This window comes from Caretta caretta, chromosome 26 (genome assembly GCF_965140235.1).
Source record: "Caretta caretta isolate rCarCar2 chromosome 26, rCarCar1.hap1, whole genome shotgun sequence".
Classification (NCBI taxonomy): Eukaryota; Metazoa; Chordata; order Testudines; family Cheloniidae; genus Caretta; species Caretta caretta.
In genome coordinates this window covers 6,419,508-6,442,430 of record NC_134231.1, presented here as the reverse complement: position 1 = coordinate 6,442,430, position 22,923 = coordinate 6,419,508, and the positions used below count along the sequence as shown (strand labels likewise).

The window sequence follows — 22,923 nt, the reverse complement described above, 5'->3', positions numbered from 1 at the left end:
GGATGCATGTGTGTTCATGTGTCTTTATACCTGCTCGGCTGCCACCTTTGTGTGCTTTTGGAATGGCTCCATTTATTTTGTCAGTTTCCAGTTCGTGTGCCATAGCATGTCCTCAGAATGAACTGACATAGCGGGTGGCAATGCTCTAAAATGGTGTGGTCTGTCTAGTAACAGAAACCCCGGGTGTTGCTTCTACTTTTGGGAGAAGCTAAAGCACCCACTTACTTGGGTCCATTGGGTATTTCTTGAAGACAAATTTCACTACACAGAATACACTACACTCATATCACCACCTTTCGACAGTTCCCCGGGTGCCTTAGAATGAAACTCAGAACTTGAGAATGTTGCTGGTGTAGGAAGACTCATGATGTTTCCTGATCTGAAATCCCAGTGATCGGTTTGCAACTAAATTAGGAGGAACCACCGAAAGTCAAAAGTTTTGTTTTGTTGTTTAATACTCCAAATACTTTGAAGGTTTTAGGCCTCAGATCTTATTTGGATCTTATGTAGTTTACAAGCTAAACAAGCTCTGAATTTAGATTGTTATATCAGCAGGGCAGGAACCTTGGGTAAAATTTTCAAAAGCATCCAGGTGATTTAGAAGTCCAGTGAGACTTAGCCCATGTCTATGCTACGGGCACTACAGTGGCACACTGCAGCTGTGCTACTGAAGCACTGTATTTTAGATGCTTCCTACATCAATGGAAAGGGTTTTTCCATGTATATAAATAACCCACTTTCCCAAGCGGCAGCAGCTGGGTTGACAGCAGAATTCTGTTGACCTAGCCATGTCTACACCAGGGACTAGATCTGCTTAACAACGGCTCTCAAAGGTGTGAATTTTTACCACCCATGAGTGATGTAACTAGGTTGATCTAAATTTTAAGTACCGACTAGGCCTTAGGGCTCCTAAGTGCCTACATCTCTTTTAAAAATGGGGCTTAGGTGCTTTTGAAAATGTTACCTGTTGTCCTCATGTTTGTTTTCTAAAGTGCCTAGCATGCTGTTGACACTATGTAAATAGCAATAGCTTGACATGTATCTGTTGATACTTGCAGATCAAGTTCGTACTTTCCGTTGGGAGGACAGGGGGTTGGGTGGATTTTTTTGAACTGTGCTCTCATGCATTTGAGCTGACGTGGTTTCTCTTTCTCGTTCCCCCAGGTGGAGAAAGACTTTGAAAGGGAATATGGGAAACTTCAGCAGTAAGTGTTAACCAGTTTGGAGATGACCATGGATCTGCTTTTCACACAACTCAGTCTCGTTCCATCTTTCCTTGTGTTGCTTGCCTAATGCTCTGTTAGCAGCTTGTTGTTCTCCTGCTTAGTGCATTGTAATTTCGAGGTGGTTTAGATCGGTGTTTCTCAGTCAGTGGGTCGCAACCCGTAGTGGGGTCATGAGGTATTGACAGTTTTATTACAATTCTAAAGCACAGAAAATAAAATTTCCAGAATATCTTCAAGGAGTCCAAAACCATCCAAGTTTGTAAGATCTAATGTTGTAGTTGTTGTAACTGTTATATTGTATGGACCTATATCTGATACGTTTTTACTCTTACTTTTATAGTTAACATAAGGGTCATCTGGAGATGTGGGAGGTCACTTGAAATTAGTTATATGGTCAAACAGCATTATACATAATAGAAACGTGTCCAGTTGCCTTTTAACTACCAGCTGGCCTGTTGGCATAGTTCTCATGTATATGTTTGTTTATTTTTTAAAGATTCAGAAGTTAGTCTTACTCTTTCCTATTTCAGGCTGGAAGATCAGACCAAGAAACTGCAGAAGGACATGAAGAAGAGCACAGATGCAGATGTGGGTATGTAAGAATGTGGTTCACAGATTGGGAATCAGGGCATTGAAAGAGTAAGTGACTTTCTCAGGGTCCCAAGAAGCCTGTGACAGAGCTGGAGACTCAACCCAGGTCGCTTGCCTTCCAGTTCAGTCCCTTAACTACAAGACAGTCCTCTTGGGGGCTCCTAAATATTAATTACCCAGAGTCATATTGTGAGTCCATTGGCTGAGCCAAGAATAGAACCTCATTCTCCTGAACCCTAGCTTGCTGTGTGGCCTTGGCCAAGTCTCTTCACCTCTCTGTGGCTCAGTTTCTGCCTTTGAAAATTTGGGATAATTCTTATTTGTATTAGGGTAGCGCCTGAAGGGCCCAGCTGAGAACGAGGCCCCCTTGGGTTGGTCACTGTATCCTCACTTAGCGAGAGACATTGTAAAGCACTGTGTAAGTGCTAAGTGTTTGTATTTCATTAACTTTGCCAACTTAATGGCTCACCTGTAAGAGTAACCCTGCAAGTTCTGCCTTATAGTTGGCTTGGTTTGGCTGCAGTGGGCTACGTAGGAAGCAATAAACAAGTAGTCTCTTCATGTCACTGCCCCAGCTGTTTGCTTCTGCAAGTTCAGAGAGTGACATCTGCTGTGCAGGTGTGCGTCCCTCCTGCACATGGGGTCCTGCCTACTCACTTAGCAGTTTCTCCAATAGGAACCCAATCTGACCGCATCACACAATACAGGGTTTTAACAAACATGGGTAAGATGAAAAGACTAGACAATCTGAAGGAAGAGACACTGGGGGAAGTGGAGATTAGTGATTTCCAGTTACTGAAGCGAGCTGAGCAGCCTTCTGGAACATGCAGAAAAGAGCTGTTTTAAACAGAGATGGCTTTTTTGCAGCACAGAGTTTGGAGCAGTCTCTATTTTTATTGGCCCACTGGGCGTTGGAGCCAAGGCAAATTACATGAATAGGCAGGTGAGGGCTGGTCCAATCTCCACAAGCACCTCATGGTGACTTGATTTATGAAGAGAGAGGTATGCTGAAAAGAACCCACATTTTGCTGCCTGCCAGCAGGAGGGCAGGGGGATACATAGCTACATACACAGCACCGTCATAGACATGAACAACAAATGCTGCAAGAAAAAACTCCTTCCAAGGTGAAAGCTTCTCTCCCTGGGACATTGTTCATTATCAGGGCTCCTCTGGCAAGTTTTTCCTTGTAAAGGATTCCCCTCCCCTCCCTTTCAGTGGGTGTTTTTATATGGAGCATTTCAAGCCCCAGAGGAGCTGTGGGAGGACTCTCCTTTTCCGTTCTGCTTCATGGCAGAGTTGTAAATTAGCCCAGGCCCTGGCCAGATCCGGTATGAGCTGATTTCTCATTAAAGGCATGAAATCCTGAATAAGGGGAGAATTTTAAACTGGGTGCCAGTGAATAGAGAGTGTCCCAGACCACAGAGGACGGAGGACAAATGCGTGAACAGGCATTCGGGACCTCTGGAGGCTTCCCTCGCCCTGCAATATCTGAGTAACAGAGAGATGAAGAGATAACTGTAGTTAGCTAATGTGTAGTTTCCATGTCCAGCAGAAGTCTGGCAGTGCATCAGCTCTGCTGCTATTCTTCCTCGTGTCTTATTTCTTCCATTGTTTCTGAGCGTCGAGGGGGTTGATCGTTCAGTCGGACCGTAAACATTCGCTAGCACGTTTGATCTAATCATCCCTGGATCGAGCCTCCATGTTCTGCCAACAATAGATACGCACTCTGAAATAAGCGGACGCTTTCTCAGGTGCATAAGTTTTCCTGGAAGACTTGGATGCTGCCTTGCCAGCTTTAGCAACATGGCTGGGAAAGGTGATCCAAACCTCAATAAGAATTATTTGCAACACTTGCTGTGCTGTGGTTAAGGGTCACTCAGCATTTCCATCACTTGTTCCCTTAATTATAAAATGGTAGCTTTATCTTGCTTTGAATAACCAGCGATAACCGAAGGTCACTTTTTCTAATATTAATAATACTCAGCACTTTATATTTGCAAAGTACTGTGCAAACATTTAACCAGTTCCTCCTCCAAGCCTCCTCCTTCCCCCTGTTGTACAGATGGAGACACGGTGGCACAGAGAGGAGAGAAATGACTTGCGCAAAGTCACACAGCAAATCAATGGCAGAGTAGGGACTAGAACCCAGGAATCTTGATTCCCAGCCTCTGAGAATCTGTCTGACCATTGCCTGCCATCACTCACTGTCCTAATTGTATTAAGTCCCAGCTGCCTGCATTTTGGGGGCACATAGTAATTTCTCTTCCCCCTAAAGAGTTCTACGTTTTTTAGCCCAGTCCTATTTTGGTACAAATTCTTCCTCAGATGTGGTCTCACATGAGGTTTCTGTCCCATCTGCCTAAAGGTTTAAATGTTTAAACCCTTAATGTTTGAATATAGTCAGACACAGTAGCTTTGTTATTCCATAGTGAGTGTCTCACTCTGGACTGAGCTGAATTCTGAGCTTTCTGTATAATTGTGTATAACCTTTAAATCAGAGCATTTAATCTCTTGAAATTGTGATCTTAAGCCCCAATATTGAGGATGACTTTAATTCAGACATTAAAAGTTTGTACAGTGATAGTCTTGAAAAAGCTCCTCTGAGCTACTGTACAAAAGACTCCGGCCTTCAGATCCTTAACTGAAATAACTTACAGCAACATTACTGGGAAAAGAGACAGAGATTTCTGGATAGCTACACTATTTTTACTTACATATTGGCTCTTCCGTTTTATTCATCTTCCTACGTTATATTCCAGTTATTTTACTCTGAATGTCGTTCAGCCTATTGCCGTACAAACTCTTCATTGGTCTCGCATCTTATCCTTCTACAGTGGTGTGTGTGGGGATGACCCACTGCAGGGTCTTCGTCCTGAATTTTCTTCGTTGAAAAAATGAGGCCAGTTGATCGGATAGAAAAGAAGAGATGCTTGTAAATCTGAAAGAGAGCAAAAGGGGCTTGATTAAATGAAAGTTGCATCTGAGTTCAGTGGTGGTCCCGGGGGTCCCTTCTAGCCTTAAATTCTGTGACTCTCCAGTGGCCAAGTGGCCAGTTCACAACTGCCAAAGCAGCTGGCCCTCTTGTTGGCAGTCTCAGCAGAGAGGTCTTTGCCTGTGGAGGGGTGGAAATGGTTCCCTCTGGAAGAAAACTCAGGCTCCATTGGTGACAAGCTTGCACTACTACTGCTCACGCTGTACCTGTTTTGCAGGCGAATAAAGATCTTCCTTCTCCAACCCTGTCAGTCTGGCCCCTTTCCCCCAGCACTAAATCCACTTAAAGTACGTATCTTTGTAAAGCTTTTTTGGAAGACTTAATGGACTGTACTTTTTCTCATTGTGGAGGAGCTACAATGAGACAGAGCAATGCTTTATAGTCTGTTAAAAAAAGGCAGACGTATAAAAAAAAAGTCAAAAAAGCCATGTACATTACTTTTAAAAGAAAGTTATGCTTTTGTTAGTCTGGTATTATTTCTGGCAGCATCACATCTTGCATTTAAATGGTCCACACTTAAGCTGTATAAAAACTATTCTCTCTGTGTTTATATGAAAAAATCAGTACCTCTCTCTTTATCTTCTCTCTTAGCCTTCAACTTGTGTCCCTGGAAAGTTTAGGTGCCGAACTCACTGCCTTAATGGCTGAAGATTTAGGTTTGTGTCCCAGACCGTATTTTGTAGAACTGCGATAATGAATTAATTCGAGCAAAGTTGGATTATTTTGCAAGTGCCTGTCCTGTTATGCAACTCTGTGTCACTGACAGACCTTCTCTTCTTCTTTTGCATGCTCTTGGGTCTCATCGTACTGCAGCCATGTCGAAATCAGCCGTGAAAATCTCTTCAGACCTGTTGTCCAACCCGCTCTGTGAGCAAGACCCCAATTTCCTAGCGATGGTAACAGCCCTGGACACTGCCATGAAGAGAATGGACTCTTTCAACCAAGAGAAGGTGAGCGTGGGTTTTACTGAAGTGGGGAGGAGGCGGGGATGGGAACTTGTGCTCTCTGTGTGTGTGTCTGCTCCATATAGGTGAACTCTCCTCTACCCCTTCCATTTCTTCTCTCACCCTAGCAGGGCCCCCAGATTAATTTATCATATCCTGGGACACTTCAGATGAGAGGAGATACATGTGCCTCCACCTGGAGTCAATCAGGGCTAGTCCTTCAACCAGGGTCTCAAACACACGGCAGCCCGTGGAGTTATTTGCTGCAGCCCACCAAGCTCCCCCGCCCCCCGCAAGTATTTCCTGGGGCCACCACGCTCCCCTTCCCCACCGCCCCACCTCCCACCCAGCGCACCGCGTCCCTGCTCCTCTGCCTACCTCCAGGTGCTTCCTGTGGCCAAACAGCTGTTTGGCGGCACTTAGCGCTTTTCAGGAGGGAGGGGGGAGGAGCGGGGAGTTGTGCGCTCAGGGGAGGAGGCGGAGAAGAGGTGGGGCAGGGGTGAGGATTTGGGGAAGGGGTTGGAATTGGGGCAGGGAGGGGGCGGAGTTGGGGTGGGACGAGGCGGGACAGGGGCGGGGCCTCATGGAAGGGGTGGAGTGGGGGCAGCGGGAAGGGGGTCAGTGATGCAGCCCTCGGGCCAACGTACTCGTCCTCATGTGGCCCTCGTGATCATTTGAGTTTGAGATCCCTGCCTTAAACTGACTAGAAAGAGTTCTACGGCGTAACATGAGGTGCTTTCTTTCATGCCCACTCCACTGTGGACCCAGAGTGCTGCCCTCACAGCACTTCCCGTCTTTGCTGGTTTGGGAGCACAGGACCAGAGCACAGGAGGTTGTGGGGTGAGGATTTGATGAAGATGATGACGTTGTTGTTCATTTGTACTCTGGTAGCACCTCGAGGCCTGAGCCCTGGTGTGGAAGACGCTGCACAAATGTATAACTTAGTTCAAAGCGGCTTCTTCAACAACATTTGTTTGTCACTCTCTTTTCTTCCAATAGGTGAACCAGATCCAAAAGACGGTGATAGAGCCCTTGAAAAAGTGAGTAGCAGCATTTTCCTATGCGCAGAATCACGTGCTCTCAGTAGCCATGTCCCTGAGAGACGTGCATCATTTAAAGGGACAGTGTCGGGTTTAAAATCATAGTCCTTCCAAAATCAAATAATCTGTCACAGCCTCCATACAAGAAGGTATCATCCCTATTTTACAGTGAGAAAACTGAGGCACAGGGAGGTTAAATGATTTGACCAGGTCCAGGCTGTTAGCCTGTGGCACAGCTGGAAAAAGAGCCCAAATCTCTTTGTTCCTGACTTTGTACTTCAATCTGCCAAATGCACTTAACTGTGTTTCACAGAACACCTGAAGTTATGAAAAACTTGAAAGCACTTAAAACATCCAGCCTGTCTCCACCTATGCTGTTGGTTACTTGCTACATTTTTCTGGGCTTGAAGGAGGACAATGGACAAGTCAGTGTCATTTGATTTCTAATCCATTTCAGTCTCTGGTCCGTAGGAAGTTGCAATGCAGTCTAAAGAAGCATGCATCTGAAGAAGTGGGTATTCACCCACAAAAGTTTATGCGCCAATACGTCTGTTAGTCCGTAAGGTGCCACAGGACTCTTTGCCGCTTTCACAGATCCAGACTGACACGGCTGCCCCTCGAATATAATACAGTCTAATGCATTGCTGCTGGTTTGGGGCTGCAGATGCTAGAGGTGAACATTTCCTTTGTAAATGTAAAAAAGGGAATTTTCAGAAATATTTTGTTCCTCTTAATTTTAGTGAAAGGCATTTTTTCAAAACATAAATTTCAGGCCAGTGTCCCTGAACTTTATTCAAGAAGAAGCTAGGAAGTAAAGACCTTACAAATAAATATTGATGGCATGACGTATCACAGACAGATAAAAGCCTTGAGGGAACTGAATCTGTGAAGCTCTGCGAAAGCATCCCATCGAGCCTTAGCAGGGCAGGTGGATTTCCATGGGGATTTTGGCATTGAGTCAGTGTTTGGTGCTCACCATGGAGGCAGAGGTCTAATAATGAATTCATTGGCATAGAAGCCACCCACTGACTTATTTTCTATAGACAGTTTCCTTTGTAGGGGGGGGAAGGATCCCATGAGGATCAGACCATGAGTCACCTGACCCTCTGCTGCCAGGCGTGGGGGTTGAATTTGGTGTGGTTTCTTTCCATGAGCTGTAGAGCTTACATGAAAAAGCTGGGCTCCCTAGGAGTTGTTTGCTTTTCTCAGGCCTGATCCTGTACCCACTAAAGTCAATGCCAGAACTTCCATTGGCTTCAGTCAGTCCAAGATGAGATGCTGAAAGCACTAGTCTGCAGTCACGTTTACTTGACATTTTGGTGCCTTTACACTGAGAATACCACCGCCCCTGTTGCAGGATCACGGCATTCCCGCCACACTTTGCTAACGGCAAGAAGTTACCATGTGTCTTACAGTGTGTCATAACCCACTGATGCATCGTCTCTGTAGGGACCTTGTCATCCATGGAACTCTTAAATGTTCATTTCTGTGCAAGTCCCACCAGCACTGGCAGGAGTTGTAAGTGAGACTATATCCCTAAAAGTTAAAAGGAGAATTTCATTTAGTGCAGCAAAATGTCTTCAGAAGTCCCTCGATTCTTTATTTTGTTACAAGAACGGAAAGAGAGAGAGAGAGAGAGAGAAAGGAAAATCATTTGACTTTAATAAGACAGTAAGTGATGCAAATTGCTGAATAACAATTTTAGTTTACATTTGACATCTGGGGTTTTGGTGGTTGTTGTTTTTTTGCTTGTTGTTGTTTAATCCCAAGTCTGAGGGTAAACCAACATATACCACTCAGTGCATAGAGTTGCCCTGGATTTTTATTGTGGGGGGACATGGTGACTTGAGTTTTGCTTTTGTGGTTTACACTATAACCAAATATCCTTGATTATTAAAAAAAACAAACCTTCTATGGTGGAATTGTGTTGCTTATTAGGTAGATAGTCCTCAGCATGAAAGATACAGCAACTTTGTGTTCTGGCATTCTATTAAAACCATCTCATTTAATTGTCAAGAAATAGATCTTAGCGTAAACTAGCCAGGTGGGGTTTCCATGGGACTGTCTTTTTTATATCTGTGCACAGCCCCCAGCACAGTGGGGTTCCGATCTGGGGCTGGGGCTCCTAGGCGCTCCAGTACTGCAAATCATAAATAATCATGTATGCACACAAGGAAGATCCATCCCTTCCATCCCATCTTGAGTTCTGGGGTAGCCATCTTTCAGGCTAAGTAGATTCAGGCCAAGTCCTTATTTGGGTGCAAGAGGTCTAGGGAAATCCCAGAATCGCACTGAAAACAGTGTTGGTGATTCAGCTGACGTTCTTCCTTTCGCCCCCAGGGTCGTGGTGCTGAGCTCTGTGTGGTGATGAGATGTAAAACGCAATTCCTGACCACTTGGCATTAAAGCACTTTTGTAGGATTGACGGTGGTTTACCCCAGTGTCCTGACTACATATTCCAGCTCTGGTGATTTGTTTTTGTCTCCTTCAGTTTCCCTGGTACTTGGATGTGACATTTTTCATTTCCTGCCCTTGTCCGTTGAGCACTGTTACAGTGCATTCTAAAACAGCTCCTGTTTCATGACTGTGGCGGCTGCATTTCAGGGGTGACGAGGAATGACTCGTCTCCTCTCCCTATCTCTAAGTATGCACAAGTGCAAGTACGTGCATATGTAAGATAAAGAGCCTTGGGAGTTCATTTGGCTAATAATGAGATGCACTATGGAAATGCAGACTTGCATCCTCTTCTTGGCCTGCTTGCTGAGAACTCCAGTAACATTTCTGGGATAAAACTAAAGATTAATTAAAGCTGCCTGGAGGATCCTCTTCTCGTTTCAGTTCAGTATTGTTTCCCCTGGTAGAGCCCATTCTCCCTGGCCTCTCCCAAACTCGCTTTGACCTAGAAACAGGCTTTGATTCAACAGCTGTGCTTTATTACTTCTTCACTGGTGGTCTTCTATAGTTTATTAGCCAAAGACACAGATAAGTAGAAAGAAGGCATTATATTAACGGTAATATATTGTAATCAGAGGCACATGTGTCATAAAATCTCCATTCTGTAGTCCAGCGATATGAGGTTTCTATTAGCTACATTAAGAGTAACCATCTCAAGGGGTGATTCTATCATCCAGATCTCCCTGCTTATGGCAAAGTTGGGATCATGCAGTCTTCTCTTCCTTTTGAAACTGTAACAAACTCATAGCTGGAAATCACTCATTTAATTTCACTGAGTTATCAAAGCTCTAGCTAGAATATGACATGGTTTAAGGTGTGGGTTGGGCAAAGAGATCGGTTGGCTGGAGAGGTCAGGGCTTCACTTGGGAGCTGCTTGTGTAAATTCACACCAGATCAGCTCAGTGAAAAAACAGATGCTTTTTACTGCACTCTGTAGCTTCCAGTTCTTCAGCCTGGCTGGGCTCCTCTTGTCCCTTGGGTGAGGGCTGAAGTGCGTTGGCTGGACTTGGGGTTGCTGATGGACTGTGTACTTTCATGTTGATATTACATCCTATGTGTCAGTATTTAGGGCAGGAAACAGTTTAAATAAGCCATGCGGTTTGAAGATTCATTGACTTTAATGTCTTTCGCGTTTGGAGCTGTGGGTTCCGATCTGACGTTAATTGCAAGGGGATCTTGATTTAACAGACTGATGATTTGAACCACCCTGTTTGTCAAGCTACCCGCGTGTAGCCCAAGCTTAATGAGGGCTTCCCTCAGAGCCTAAATTCCCAATCTGTCAAACTCGCCCTTATCTTAGCACAAATATTCCCTATCCCTGACATCAGTCTACTTGTCTGTTTGTCTTAGACTGTGGGCTCCTTGGGGCAGCGGCCTTCCCTTTCCTGTATGTCTGACAGGTGCCCCTCAAGTTGTAGGTGCAACTGCAAGTAAATAACAATAATAATTGCTGTTACCCAGGTGGTTTGGAGAATCAGGATTCTGCTGTCATAGTGAATGGGTCAGCCATGTGGTTTGTACCACATTGGTGTGAAGGGATCCAGAGATCCCATACCAGCAGTGGCTATAAACAGCTTCTATTGCTATGCAGTTTGTTTCCCAGATGATAGAAAAAGTGTTTTCAAATGGTCAGGAGGGAGCTGCATCCAGCCTTCCTTGGCAGGGAAAAGAACGTCACCCAAATACTGAGTAGAATGAGGGGATCCCGGTGAACTCTCCTCCAAAACAGTTGCTGGGGCATGCGCTTACTAGTCTTGCATGAGTTATATGGTGGCCAGAATATGAAGGAGCTTGGCACAGTCGGCTCTCTGCCCCGAGACTCGAGAAAAGCTGCAGTTCAGGACTAAAGGGCTGTTAGAATCTGTACTGGTCCCAGGACTGCGGTGAATTGGCAGAGCTAGGGATGAGGGCAGGACTAGAGTAATAGAAAAGGCTGCAGGTCAGGATTGGGCTGTGTGGGCCCCTGGGCTGGAATAGCAGGGGGGCTGCCAGGTACGAGGGAGGTGCATTCCCAGAGCCGTGTAGGGAGGGGCCAGAACTAGAATATCAGGGAGTAAGGCAGGCCACGACTAAGGTGCTTTGGCAAAGGGGGTGCAGGTCATGCTACCTCCATGTGTGGCCAGTTTGTGCTTGGTCTTAATGTCAGAAGAACTCAAATTCCCATAAGTGGAATGCCTCCCACTGCAGATTGATGTATAAACTAAATTACATCGGCATGCAAGTGAGTCCCTTGACCGGTTTCCATAAGGGCTGAAAAAACGGGAGTGAGCGTCTAAAATCCCTGCGGCCTATCCTTAGCGCAGGGGTCCACCGTCTGGAGGAATCGCACCATCAGAGCAAAGCCCATGCCTCTCCTGATCAGCTGGCCAGAGTCCCCGCAAATAGCAGCTGCACTGCTTCATCTCTGCCTCCCGAGCTTGCCTGCACACATGCTGTGTGATCTCCTTTTCCCCCTGTGACCGCATAAAACCCTGCCGTTAGTGTACAGCCTCAATCTGCACTTCCTTCTCTGACAGTGAAAGCAGATAACCAGCCGTAAGGGTCCCCTGGGGGTGCTGGGGACCGGAAACAGGAAAAGCCGCTTTCATGTCCTTACAGGCCTCTAATGAGGATTTCATACACAAAGCAAGCCACATGGCTGCCTCGCCCCCCGGTGCATCCTCCCTCATCTCGGGGCTCTTAGCCTTAATCCTCAGCTCTCTCCAGTTTGAACTGTCGTCTTATTTTTCTGTTGCATTTTGCTGTAGTCGGAAGGGATGGTTTTAATTTCCCATTCCTGGTGGGTGGATGGTTCCACAACGGACGTGTGGGCACAGAGTGTGGAATGACAGGCATTCCTGAACATAGCCCAAGTGCTTTGGCCTAGCTCTGAGCCATCCCTCCCTCGGTCTTTCAACTTCCTTCCCGTTTTTTTCTTACTCCCAGGTTTTTCCTTCTCCTTTCCATGCTTAGTTACTGTTTTCTCTCCTCCTGATTCCTGTCCTTCCTTTCCCTTGTAACCTTCTTTTCTTCCTCATTCCCCTTTCCTTTCCCCAACGCCTTCAGATTGCCCATTGAGGATCAGTGAGGATCGTTCTTTTTTTATTGCAGGCCATCAGCATGCTCGATGCTGTGCAAACATAAAAACATCCCACCAGGTTCTGATCTCAGCTATCACTGGTGTCAATCCTGGATCTCGCCACTGACCTCCGTCGGGTGACTCTGAATTTACACTGAGAGCAGAATTGGGCCCCCTCTCCCCAGATCTCTTACAATCTGCATCAGACACAGACAGTAGCATTGAGATACACATGCTGTGCAGCTTGAGGATGCAGTGTGAGAGTGCTGCAGATCACTCTGAAGGTTCATCACTAAAATGCTTTTCAGGAGGGAGTGTGTTTTAAGGAGGGATTTGAATAAAGAGGAGGAGGTCGTTTGTTGTAGAAGATAATGACAATACTTAGCACTTACACAGCACTTTGCATTTTCAAAGCACTGAACCAATGTTAATCCCCACAACCTGCCTGCGACAGGAGAAATAGGCAGAGAAGAGCTGTGACTTGCCAAAGGCCACTCAGCAAGTCAGTGGAAGAGCTAGGAATAGAACCAAGGTGTCTTGTTTTCCCCTGTCTCACGCTTCATCTAGTAGCCTGTACTGTCTCCGAGAAGGTATAAGCGTCCGCATGGACATGGGAAGGGGAGACGGAGAAAGAGGAGGCATTTAGGAGGGAGAAGGCAGATTGCTAGCTGGCCTTGGTGCTGATGATCATCTGAATGGTTATAACTTGCTGAGAGATCGACAGAGGGAACAGACTTTGGCCCTCTCTACTACTCGTCTGCTGTCTTGAGCTTCGAGATAACCGCTTGCTTCTTCCCGTGTGTCCTGTGAACATCCCTTTTCCCCTTGCAGCGGATCCGCTCTGCACACACGATTCCTTCCAGCCATCAAGACACCGCCCAGCTGATGTGCACCTCTACGCATACAGGCCAGCACAGTCTCCTCCCCTCCTATTAGCGCTGTAACTCCAGGCGTGCAGAGCCCTGGCGCTAACGGATATCTGTTGCAGTCCCCATGTCACAACCAGAGAGGGAGAGAAGTCTGCAATTTTCAAGTAACAGACTTGTCAGCTAGGTTGACTAGCTAATGAATCCGGCAGTGGTGGGAATTCTGATGGTGCTTTTATCTTCCGTGGTAGTGTCTCTCAATCCCCATCCTTTAATTATGGGAAGCTGACGGGAGGCTACAGCATAGAAATGAAGTGGCAACATTATTTATAATTCAGAGAGTCTTCTAAAGTCTGGATTTTTTTTCTGAGGCTAAAATGTCATCCTAAAAGGAGTTTCACTGGTACATTTTTCCCCCAGAGGTAGGGCGACTATTATTTGTATTTTCTTTTAGTTATTCCTATCTATCTACCCTCACCTATTCTTTTCAGGAATCCCCCACAACCACATTTCCTAAGAGGTGACAGAAAGCAATGGCAGCTTACTCTATAAGCAGGATTCTGCAGCCCTGGGAAGCCGGGGTGAGCTAGAGACTTCTCTAAAATCTCAGCTGAGTCTCCCCTCTGCTACCTGTTTTCAGCAACATACCCACCGAAGTGAGACCCACTTAGTCGGCTTCATTATTTCACCAAGTTTTTTTTTAAATGGCTCATGCTAGAATCCTTGGGGTTTTTTTAAGTGTTTGTGGCTGTCAAAACATCTTTCCCCTGTACAGTGGCATGTGTATGTGGAGAAATAATGGTATTGAATTTATGACGAGTACGGAACACGTCTACAATAGTTGTCATCTGTTGATCTCAAAGCACTTTGCAAAGTAGGTATCGTGAGTCTCGTAGAGGTGGGAAACTGAGGCAGAGGGAGGTTATGGGACTTACTCGAAGCCCATAATGATTCAGTAGCAAAGCTGGGAACAAAACTCAGGTCTCCTGGCTCACTGTCCTGTGCCTTACCCCACTGCAATAACAAGAGCCATATCTTTCATCTGTTCATACCACCCAGGCATTTGGCTTGAGAGCCTGCTTCCACATGCAGTTCACTCCAGTAAAGAAGGAGAAAAATTAGGGACAACCTTAATTGGGAGGGAAAATACCTAGCATGTGCCATACCTTTCAGTGTAAGTCTAGAAGTCCTGTCGTAATGAGAGAATTTCCATAGGAATGTTCCATCTAGAGCCAACAGGATCTGATGGCAGGAGAATTGTTTCCTCAACCCGATCCAGCCCCAGCCCAGTGAAGGCGCATGTTGCCTTTTTTACCTGATTACCCTTGCAATATAAAATTAAACCGTGTGCCTCGCTACCTACCTGTGAAAATGCACAGAGCAGTAAGGGCTGTTCCTGCGAGGTGCTGAGCAATCACAACTTGATCGTGTCTGTGGGTGCTCAGAACTCCTCAGGATCAGACCTGAAATGAGAGAACTCCTAACAACGGAGACAATGCGGTCGCATCCCAGGATATCCTCAGACACTATGACAAACTTCCAAAAACTATCATTTCTGTTAATAGTTTACTGATGATTTTTAATGCACTATGGAAAAATTCAGCTGTCGTGTAAGTGGGTGCAGATCTCATTGATCCTCAGTTTGCTGGATAGCCTTTCATAAAAAAGCTCTCAGGGTCTGATTTAAGCCCATAACACCTACCCTGGGAAACTGAAAGTTAACGCTGAAACGTCAGCATTGAGTAAGATATTTTAAACCTCAGGGGCGTGGAGCATCAAACCACGGCATCCCAGCTTTAACCCTGGACATCCTTGGTTTTGAGGGCTCATCCCTTTCCATGTTGTTTGAATATAGAGTTCTGTTCTTTTGATTCGGGAGCTTGAATCTGCAGTTTGTCATGATTGTCTGGAGCTGGCATGATGCACTATGATGATGGCAGCTTGCGGAGTCCAATAACCCCAGCACCCCAAAATACAGTATATAATAACCCATGCACTGAAAGTCCTGATGAGACAGAAGTTGCCGTGCCTACAGAGTAGCTGCCTCTTCAGTCTCTGTGCTGGAGCTATTTTATTAAAGCACTCTGAAGCATGATGCCCCTCCATTGTGGGCGACAGAATCTCACTTTGTTAAATCCAAGATATCCAGCGCAAAAAGTTAAGCCACCTTGTTTTAAAAACAGATCTACCTTCAAGCAAATGGCAACATTGTCGCAGGTCCTTGTCTGAGATCTCGCACGCCACGTTTCAGAGCCAAATGAGTATTTTCTGCTTTAGTGGGTTCATCGGATGTGAATGGTTACATGCTAATTAGTTGATGTCTTGTGCAGTGCTTTCAAGGTGTAAAGTGCTATCCTAGTACTAAGCCCAATGGGTCGTGGTGGAGAGAGCCCTTGTTAAACACACAGCTTTGAGCATTATCCATAAACCATGTTGAGGAGCCTACTGAAAGGGTAATGTGTAATGCTGTCATAACTCTGTATATTTTCAAAGTATGTTTCTGACATGAATCCTCCAAACTCCACCCAGGAGTCATTCCAACATGACAGGTGAGGAAAGTAAGGCACAGATATTCTTATAGGGGGTAGCAATATTTATATTGTGGTAGCACCCAAAGGCTTCCGATGGGACTGAGGCCCCATTGTGCCGACAATGTAAAGACCCCAACAGCCAGAGAATAGGGATGCAACTTACACGGCAATTGAAAATGATGTAGAATTGGCTCAGCTGTGTTAGTTGCATGGATTATAGTTGAGGGTGGAGGTAGGGAGGAAAAGGAAAGAAAGCGAGGAGGAGCGACAGTCACAGCTTGTCACCTGCCTAGCCATGACCAACCGGCTGGGTTTTGCAGGCATCATGGCAGAGAGGAGTCTTGAAGGATAAGTGAATTACCTGAGGCCACAGAAAGAGTCAGTATCAGTGATGCGCTTAGAACTTGAGAGCGTCTGGACTCCAGCCCTCTGCTCACACCACTAGCCTCTGTTGCTTTTCTAGAGAAATGCTGCAAATTGATGGCTGTGCTCTGTAAAGTCCTTCGTCACTGACAAGTGACTGCATTCCATCTCCTGGCCGTCCGTTCCGAGCTCACCATGTATTCGGTTCATAGCGTGCACATATCTTGGGTGTATGTAAGCAGCGATGCCACAGAAGAGTGAGTGGTTATGTCAAGGCTGTTTTCCTCTTTATGACAATGACTGCCTTAAACGTGGTCAGGGTATTTAAAAAAAAAAGCCACAAGTGTGTGCATGTGAACACAGCGCTGGGGCCAAATGCTACTGGAGACTGAAGGCTTCTGTCTAGCCACATACAAGTACAGCAAAGGGCAGCTGGAGTGTGAGCTTTCCCCACGGCAGTGCTTCAGTGTGGACCTGGGGAGAGGGGAATTCCATCCCCCGGCCCAGTCAGTCCTGGCATTGCTGCTGAGACTACCAAGCGGGAGGCAATCAGTGGCAATGTGGGCTTTGCGCTGTAGACCCGTCTGCTGGCAACGTGACTGGGACCCACCAAACTAATAGCACAGAGGCCACCCCTGAGCCATCGGATGGTCACAACTTTCAATAACATCTGGCCTGGTCGGGAGTTGAAGTTGTGACTCGGAGCTGAAAGGCTCCCATGGTCCGTTACCATCCTCCTGAGCCATCTGGCCCTTGCCTCCTTCAGGATCCTAAAATAAATTAAATTGTAATATCCCAATAAAAACAGGGGTCACTGTACTGATTGTCTGATTCCTTTTCATCTCGAATTCATTTTAAATAGCGACCATGTAATTTGAGTGAAGCTACTGCAGAATTTGCAGGCTGGTGCACCAAAAAGCCACCGAATTCATGGCCATCCTGCCACAGAGTACACGGGGCCTTTAATATGGGAAGGGCATGACGGTTTATACATTCCCTCTGTGCAGATCTCTTGTGTTCATTCAGATTCCTATTTATCCAGCCCTTTTAATACATGTGTTTCTTGACTTATCTACATAGCAGCTAAATATTTAAATATTTCCCCCATGCCCACGAAATGCAGGGCCTCTGCAGCCAGTCCCAGTGGGAGCCACTCTGTTAGCTGATACGACATTTAAATATAATGGCAAACCCTGTGTGAAACTGACTATAAAAAGCAATCTCAGAGTAGCAGCATCTGATCTGCATGTGACCAGCTGGATGGAAGAGTGACCTTGGGCTCGCTGATGACTTTTTCAGGTTGCACAGGGCGATGCAAGGTTATTAATGCCCCAGCCCCATTTCCATAATGAGATAAAGGGATGGTGGATGCAAAGAATCACCAATAAAAGGCACAGTTGCCTTTGGTGTTTGCAGGGCAGGATAACGTAAGGCCCGAGGGTCTGTCCTTATGGGTGGTCTCTGTAGGCTGCTGTTCTGATTAGCGGTTGTCTTGCTGGTGACATTGTGGGCACTTGTGAGCCCTGGAACAGCGGCTTTGCAGTGACTGTGGTTTGTGATAGTCTGTGTCACCCCGTGGACTCTTGGGCAGAGTGGGAAGCGTAATCAGGTGGGCACATAGTTAGATATGAAAGACGCACTGCGTCCCCTGCACTAACCCACTATACATCTATGTCTATTTTTGAGTTATACCTAGCGATCGGGATCATGGTAACACCAGCTGGTATTTCGCCGTCTGAGCAGGGAATATTAAACACTAATGGTCCTTGTATCCTGTGCCCCAACGCTTCTGGACTTTGTCTTTTTTAGACTGTAAGTGCTTCAGAGCAAGGCCTTTGTCTCCCTATGTGTTTGCTCAGCACGTAGCACATATTGAGTGCAGCCCCGGTAAAAATAAATAATATTAAACATGCACAGAGCGAAGTGGTCAGTGCTGCAAAGCAAGCCTGGCTTCTGTTTCCACGGCTGAATCCTTCGACGTAGTTCATGTATCTAAATATATCAAACACAATTAAATTCATAAATTGGGATTTTCCTTTTTGCTCTGTTAACCCTTGTTGATCATAGGTATTTCAGTTCAGGTGGGTATAAAATGTGCTCACCTGTAAGAAAGACATAACAGAAGGATAAATGTTGCAGTACTATTGAAGCTGTTTTCATGACGGATTTGTTGGTTTTAGCCTGTAAAACTGACCATATAGTTCATGAACAGCAAGTTATCCAGGGCACTGTGGAGGTACAGTGGCCAGTTTCATAGGAGCAAGTTCTCTGATAGGCAGTCATTTGTGTGCATGATTGAAGTCCACTGACAGTTAGTGAGGAGGGAGGGTGGTTTCATTTTTACCACAAAGCTTCATTTCAGTTCTGTAAACCAGCTTAATATGGTCACCTGTGGGTCTTTCCTCCATCTCCTAGTTGGCTGCCTCTTCTGTCACTTTCAGCAATATACTCTGTTGGTTTCATACTTAAATATTCATTCAGACATTTCTTAATTCACAAAACATTGGTGCTAATATGAATATTCCTGTCGCCTGCATAATTGTTGGCACCTGGCTCCATGGCTATGGGCGGTATGCATTTTGATAGCCTGGTCCTACTACCCCTTCAGTCTGGGGCACAGAGCTCCCATCCTGGGTGTGCTGCTGGTGGGACTTACAGTGACTAAGGCTCTTGCTTAGCAGCACTTCCGGACAGTCTGTGACAAGAGGAGAGGGACGGGGGCAGGGTGGGGCGACTTCAGCTTTCTACCCAGGTTGTAGTTAGCCTTTGCATAGTGCTTTTCACCGACAGATTGCTTTACAAAACGCGGCTTTTGGGGACCCATCAGCAGTTTTCAATGCCTCAAACTTGGAACCTGTTGGGTGTTTGTGTGTGTGTCTACATTATAAAAACCCATTCTTGTGCTATTGCTTCAGAGAGATTTCATCAAGTGTAGCCTAAAACCGGAGATCTGAATTATTACCCTTATCTTACAGATGGGGAAAGCTGAGACAGGGCAGTTGTGATTTGTCAGAGGGAATGAGTGTTAGAGCCAGGATTACAACAGTGACTCCCAGACTAATAACCCTCACTGCCTCTCTCCAATGGTGAAAGCAGCCAAGGGGACAGATGAAAAGCAAGGGATGTCTCCGAGTGTAGGAGGAGATCTCCTTAACTCTGCTGTCAGCTGACCCAAAGGTGGCTGATATTAGATTACATGTGGACTGGCACTGATGAGCAGAAGTAAGGGAGGTTTTTGGGCACGGGCATAGTTTGGGGAGGGACAGGGGGGTGTTGCCCCCCCCCCCAAAAAAACCCTACAAGTGTTGGGCAAGCACGAAATTCCTCCTCCCCCCAAATGCACAGCCACATTGGCCTGACTGGAGCTGACCCCCTAAATATACAAGTCAAATGATACCTATGGTTTTGGGTAGAGTGAGGGCTATAAGGGGAAGGAGGTGAGGAAGGAGAAAGGTGACAGTGATCCGAAGATGAAGCAACTCCATAAGGATTAGGCACAGCCTGGCAGTGCCAATGATTCTATTTATTTCCCCTTACTTGGCCTAGGTGAGGGAGCAGAAGTGAGCCTTCAGGAGGGATTTAAATGGTGCAAGTGACATGGCTTGGCCAACAGACTCAGGGAGGAGGGGTGCCAAATATAAGGGGGAGCATGGAGGGAGGTGAGGAGTCAGCTGTTGGAGGAGGATCCCGAGATCGGTATCATTGGTAAAAGCAGGAGGGAATATGAAAGGCGAGAAAGTGCAAGTGGTAGGCAGGGGCTGTGTGAGATAAAACCTTGACAACAAGATGTGTGATTTTGCTCTTCAGTACATTGTTGATCCAGCCAAGTGCCTCATACAGAGGACGTGTCATGGTGAAGCAATGGGCTAGAGAGATGGTTGTGGCAGTAACATTTTGGATGGACTGTAGAGGAGGTCAGGTTCACAAAATACTTAGAATTTGATCGGTTATATGTGAGAGGTAAACCCGGTTCTAACTTTGCACAGAACAAATGTGGTAACGATAAGAGAGACGGTGCACCGCATTAGCTGGAACTCAGTGTTAAAGAGACATTGATAAGGTAAATTCAGAGTTAAACGCTCCCTTGCCTTATATGAATACTGTAGATTATTAATCCTGAAAAATGTTCACAGTCTCATTTACTTCCTCTCACTGCTATTTCCTTATGTTTTGCAACTCACTTGGTCAGGACAGTGAAACTAGACAGGCTAGTTTCACAGCAAGTCACCGTCCCTTTTTAATTCTCAGGCACTAACACAAGATTGTTGTCATTGGGTTCATAACTATGCAGGACAATATTTAAAGAGCCACCGTCCACTTAAAACTTTCCCATCTCTCTGAACGTTGTTGTTTGAAGCTGGTGTTGTTGCAAATAACACCTCGGGTGATTAGAAATTAATAAGATGAGTGGGGGAATAGTATTTTTCTCTCCTCTGTCAGTTTGTGTGCTTTATGCGTAGAACAGCACTTTGTGTAGGGGTCAGTTTCTTTATTTCCCCCCTTGTGTAGACAGCCAGCTTCCCACGGTGTTGTGTGGCTCTGTAACACAGCAGGAACAGGAGAGAAAAAACATTTTAAAAAATACAAAAATGTGACTGTAAAATCACCAGTCTCCGCAGGAGGGCTCGGAGACAAGTGTGGGACCTCTTAACTACTTCTAATGAGGTGTGTGAAATGGACTAGATTTTAAATAGTTGGTGTATCTTTAAATAAAAAAACCCAAAACCCTGACATGGGAACATAAGACTGGAAAGGGCATTCTTGGATCCACTTCCTTGTTACTGCAGGCAACTGCCTAATTTTTATGAACAAAATAATGATCGTAATACTAACAGGTATGTCAGCAACAAGAAGAAAGTGAAGGAAAGCGTGGGCCCCTTACTGAATGAGGGAGGCAACCTAGTGACAGAGGATGTGGAAAAAGCTAATATACTCAATGCTTTTTGTGCCTCTGTCTTCACGTACAAGGTCAGCTCCCAGACTGCTGCACTGGGCAGCACAGCATGGGGAGAAGGCGACCAGCCCGCTGCGGAGAAAGAAGTGGTTCGGGACTATTTAGAAAAGCTGGACGAGCACAAGTCCATGGGAGTTGGCGGATGTGATTGCAGAGCCATTGGCCATTATCTTTGAAAACTCATGGCGATCGGGGGAGGTCCCGGAAGACTGGAAAAAGGCTAATGTAGTGCCCATCTTTAAAAAAGGGAAGGAGGAGGATCCGGGGAACTACAGGCCAGTCAGTCTCACCTCAGTCCCTGGAAAAATCATGGAGCAGGTCCTCAAGAAATTAATTCTGAAGCACTTAGATGAGAGGAAAGTGATCAGGAACAGTCAGCATGGATTTACCAAGGGCAAGTCATGCCTGACTAATCTAATTGCCTTCTATGACGAGATAACTGGCTCTGTGGATGAGGGGAAAGCAGCGGACATGTTATTCCTTGACTTTAGCAAAGCTTTTGACACGGTTTCCCACAGTATTCTTGCCAGCAAGTTAAAGAAGTACGGGCTGGATGAATGGACGATAAGGTGGACAGAAAGCTGGCTAGATTGTCGGGCTCAACGGGTAGCGAACAATGGCTCCGTGTCTAGTTGGCAGCCGGTATCAAGAGGAGTGCCCCAAGGGTCGGTCCTGGGGGCCAGTGGTGTTCAATACCTTCATTAATGATCTGGAGGATGGTGTGGATTGCACCCTCAGCAAGTTTGCAGGTGATACTAAACTGGGAGGAGAAGTAGATACGCTGGAGGGTAGGGATAGGACACAGAGGGACCTAGACAAATTAGAGGATTGGGCCAAAAGAAATCTGATGAGGTTCAACAAGGACAAGTGCACAATCCTGCACTTAGGACGGAAGAATCCCACGCACCGCTAGAGACTAGGGACCGAATGACTCGGCAGCAGTTCTGCAGAAAAGGACCTAGGGGTTACAGTGGACGAGAAGCTGGATATGAGTCAACAGCGTGCCCTTGTTGCCAAGAAGGCCAATGGCATTTTGGGATGTATAGGTAGGGGCATTGCCAGCAGATCGAGGGACGTGATCGTTCCCCTCTATTCGACATTGATGAGGCCTCATCTGGAGTACCGTGTCCAGTTTGGGGCCCCACGCTACAAGAAGGATGTGAAAGAATTGGAAAACGTCCAGTGGAGGGCAACAAAAATGATTAGGGGACTGGAACACATGACTTATGAGGAGAGGCTGAGGGAACTGGGATTGTTTAGTCTGCGGAAGAGAAGAATGAGGGGGGATTTGATAACTGCTTTCAACTACCTGAAAGGGGGTTCCACAGAGGATGGAGCTAGACTGTTCTCAGTGGTGGCAGATGACAGTGGATATTAGGAAAAACCTTTTCACTAGGAGGGTGGTGAAGCACTGGAATGCGTCACCTAGGGAGGTGGTGGAATCTCCTTCCTTAGAAGTTTTTAAGGTCAGGCTTGACAAAGCCCTGGCTGGGATAATTTAGTTGGGGATTGGTCCTGCTTTGAGCAGGGGGTTGGACTAGATGACCTCCTGAGGTCCCTTCCAACCCTGATATTCTATGAACTTTCCCTTTTAGTAGCACCCTCCACCCGTGATGCATCTGCTGGAAGCTCCAAGAGGATAAATATGGCATTTTACAAACACTAGTTAGCTCAGTCTCACAATGCACATGGAAGTTTGGACTAGGTTTGGTTTCACTCCTTGTTTTGATTAACAGATTCTAAATTCTGGATCTAAACTAACTTGACCATGTCCCTCTCTGAAAGGGAAAGTAATTAAAGAGTAAGATCAGCCCAGTAAAAGGAGTGGTGTGTCTTTAAATCCCCACAGTGCTGGGTTCATGTTAGCGAAAGGACTCAGGGGACAGAGGGATGAGAGGGTGTT

The 22,923-nt window shown here is 46.1% G+C and overlaps 1 protein-coding gene across 2 annotated transcripts in view; it reads left to right on the top strand.

The window, feature by feature from the left end:
* BIN3 (bridging integrator 3) overlaps positions 1 to 22,923 on the top strand; it is a 54,010-nt gene that overhangs the window by 25,051 nt on the left and 6,036 nt on the right. The window contains exons 1-5 of one of the 2 annotated variants that reach the window (XM_048828989.2): positions 1,165 to 1,205; positions 1,757 to 1,818; positions 5,402 to 5,466; positions 5,624 to 5,760; positions 6,754 to 6,794. In XM_048828989.2, the coding sequence (XP_048684946.2) occupies positions 5,451 to 5,466; positions 5,624 to 5,760; positions 6,754 to 6,794 (194 nt within the window). In that variant the 5' untranslated portion in view covers positions 1,165 to 1,205; positions 1,757 to 1,818; positions 5,402 to 5,450. Of the gene's footprint in view, positions 1 to 1,164; positions 1,206 to 1,756; positions 1,819 to 5,401; positions 5,467 to 5,623; positions 5,761 to 6,753; positions 6,795 to 22,923 lie in introns of those variants that run through there. The other variant, XM_048828988.2, reaches the window with a different exon arrangement.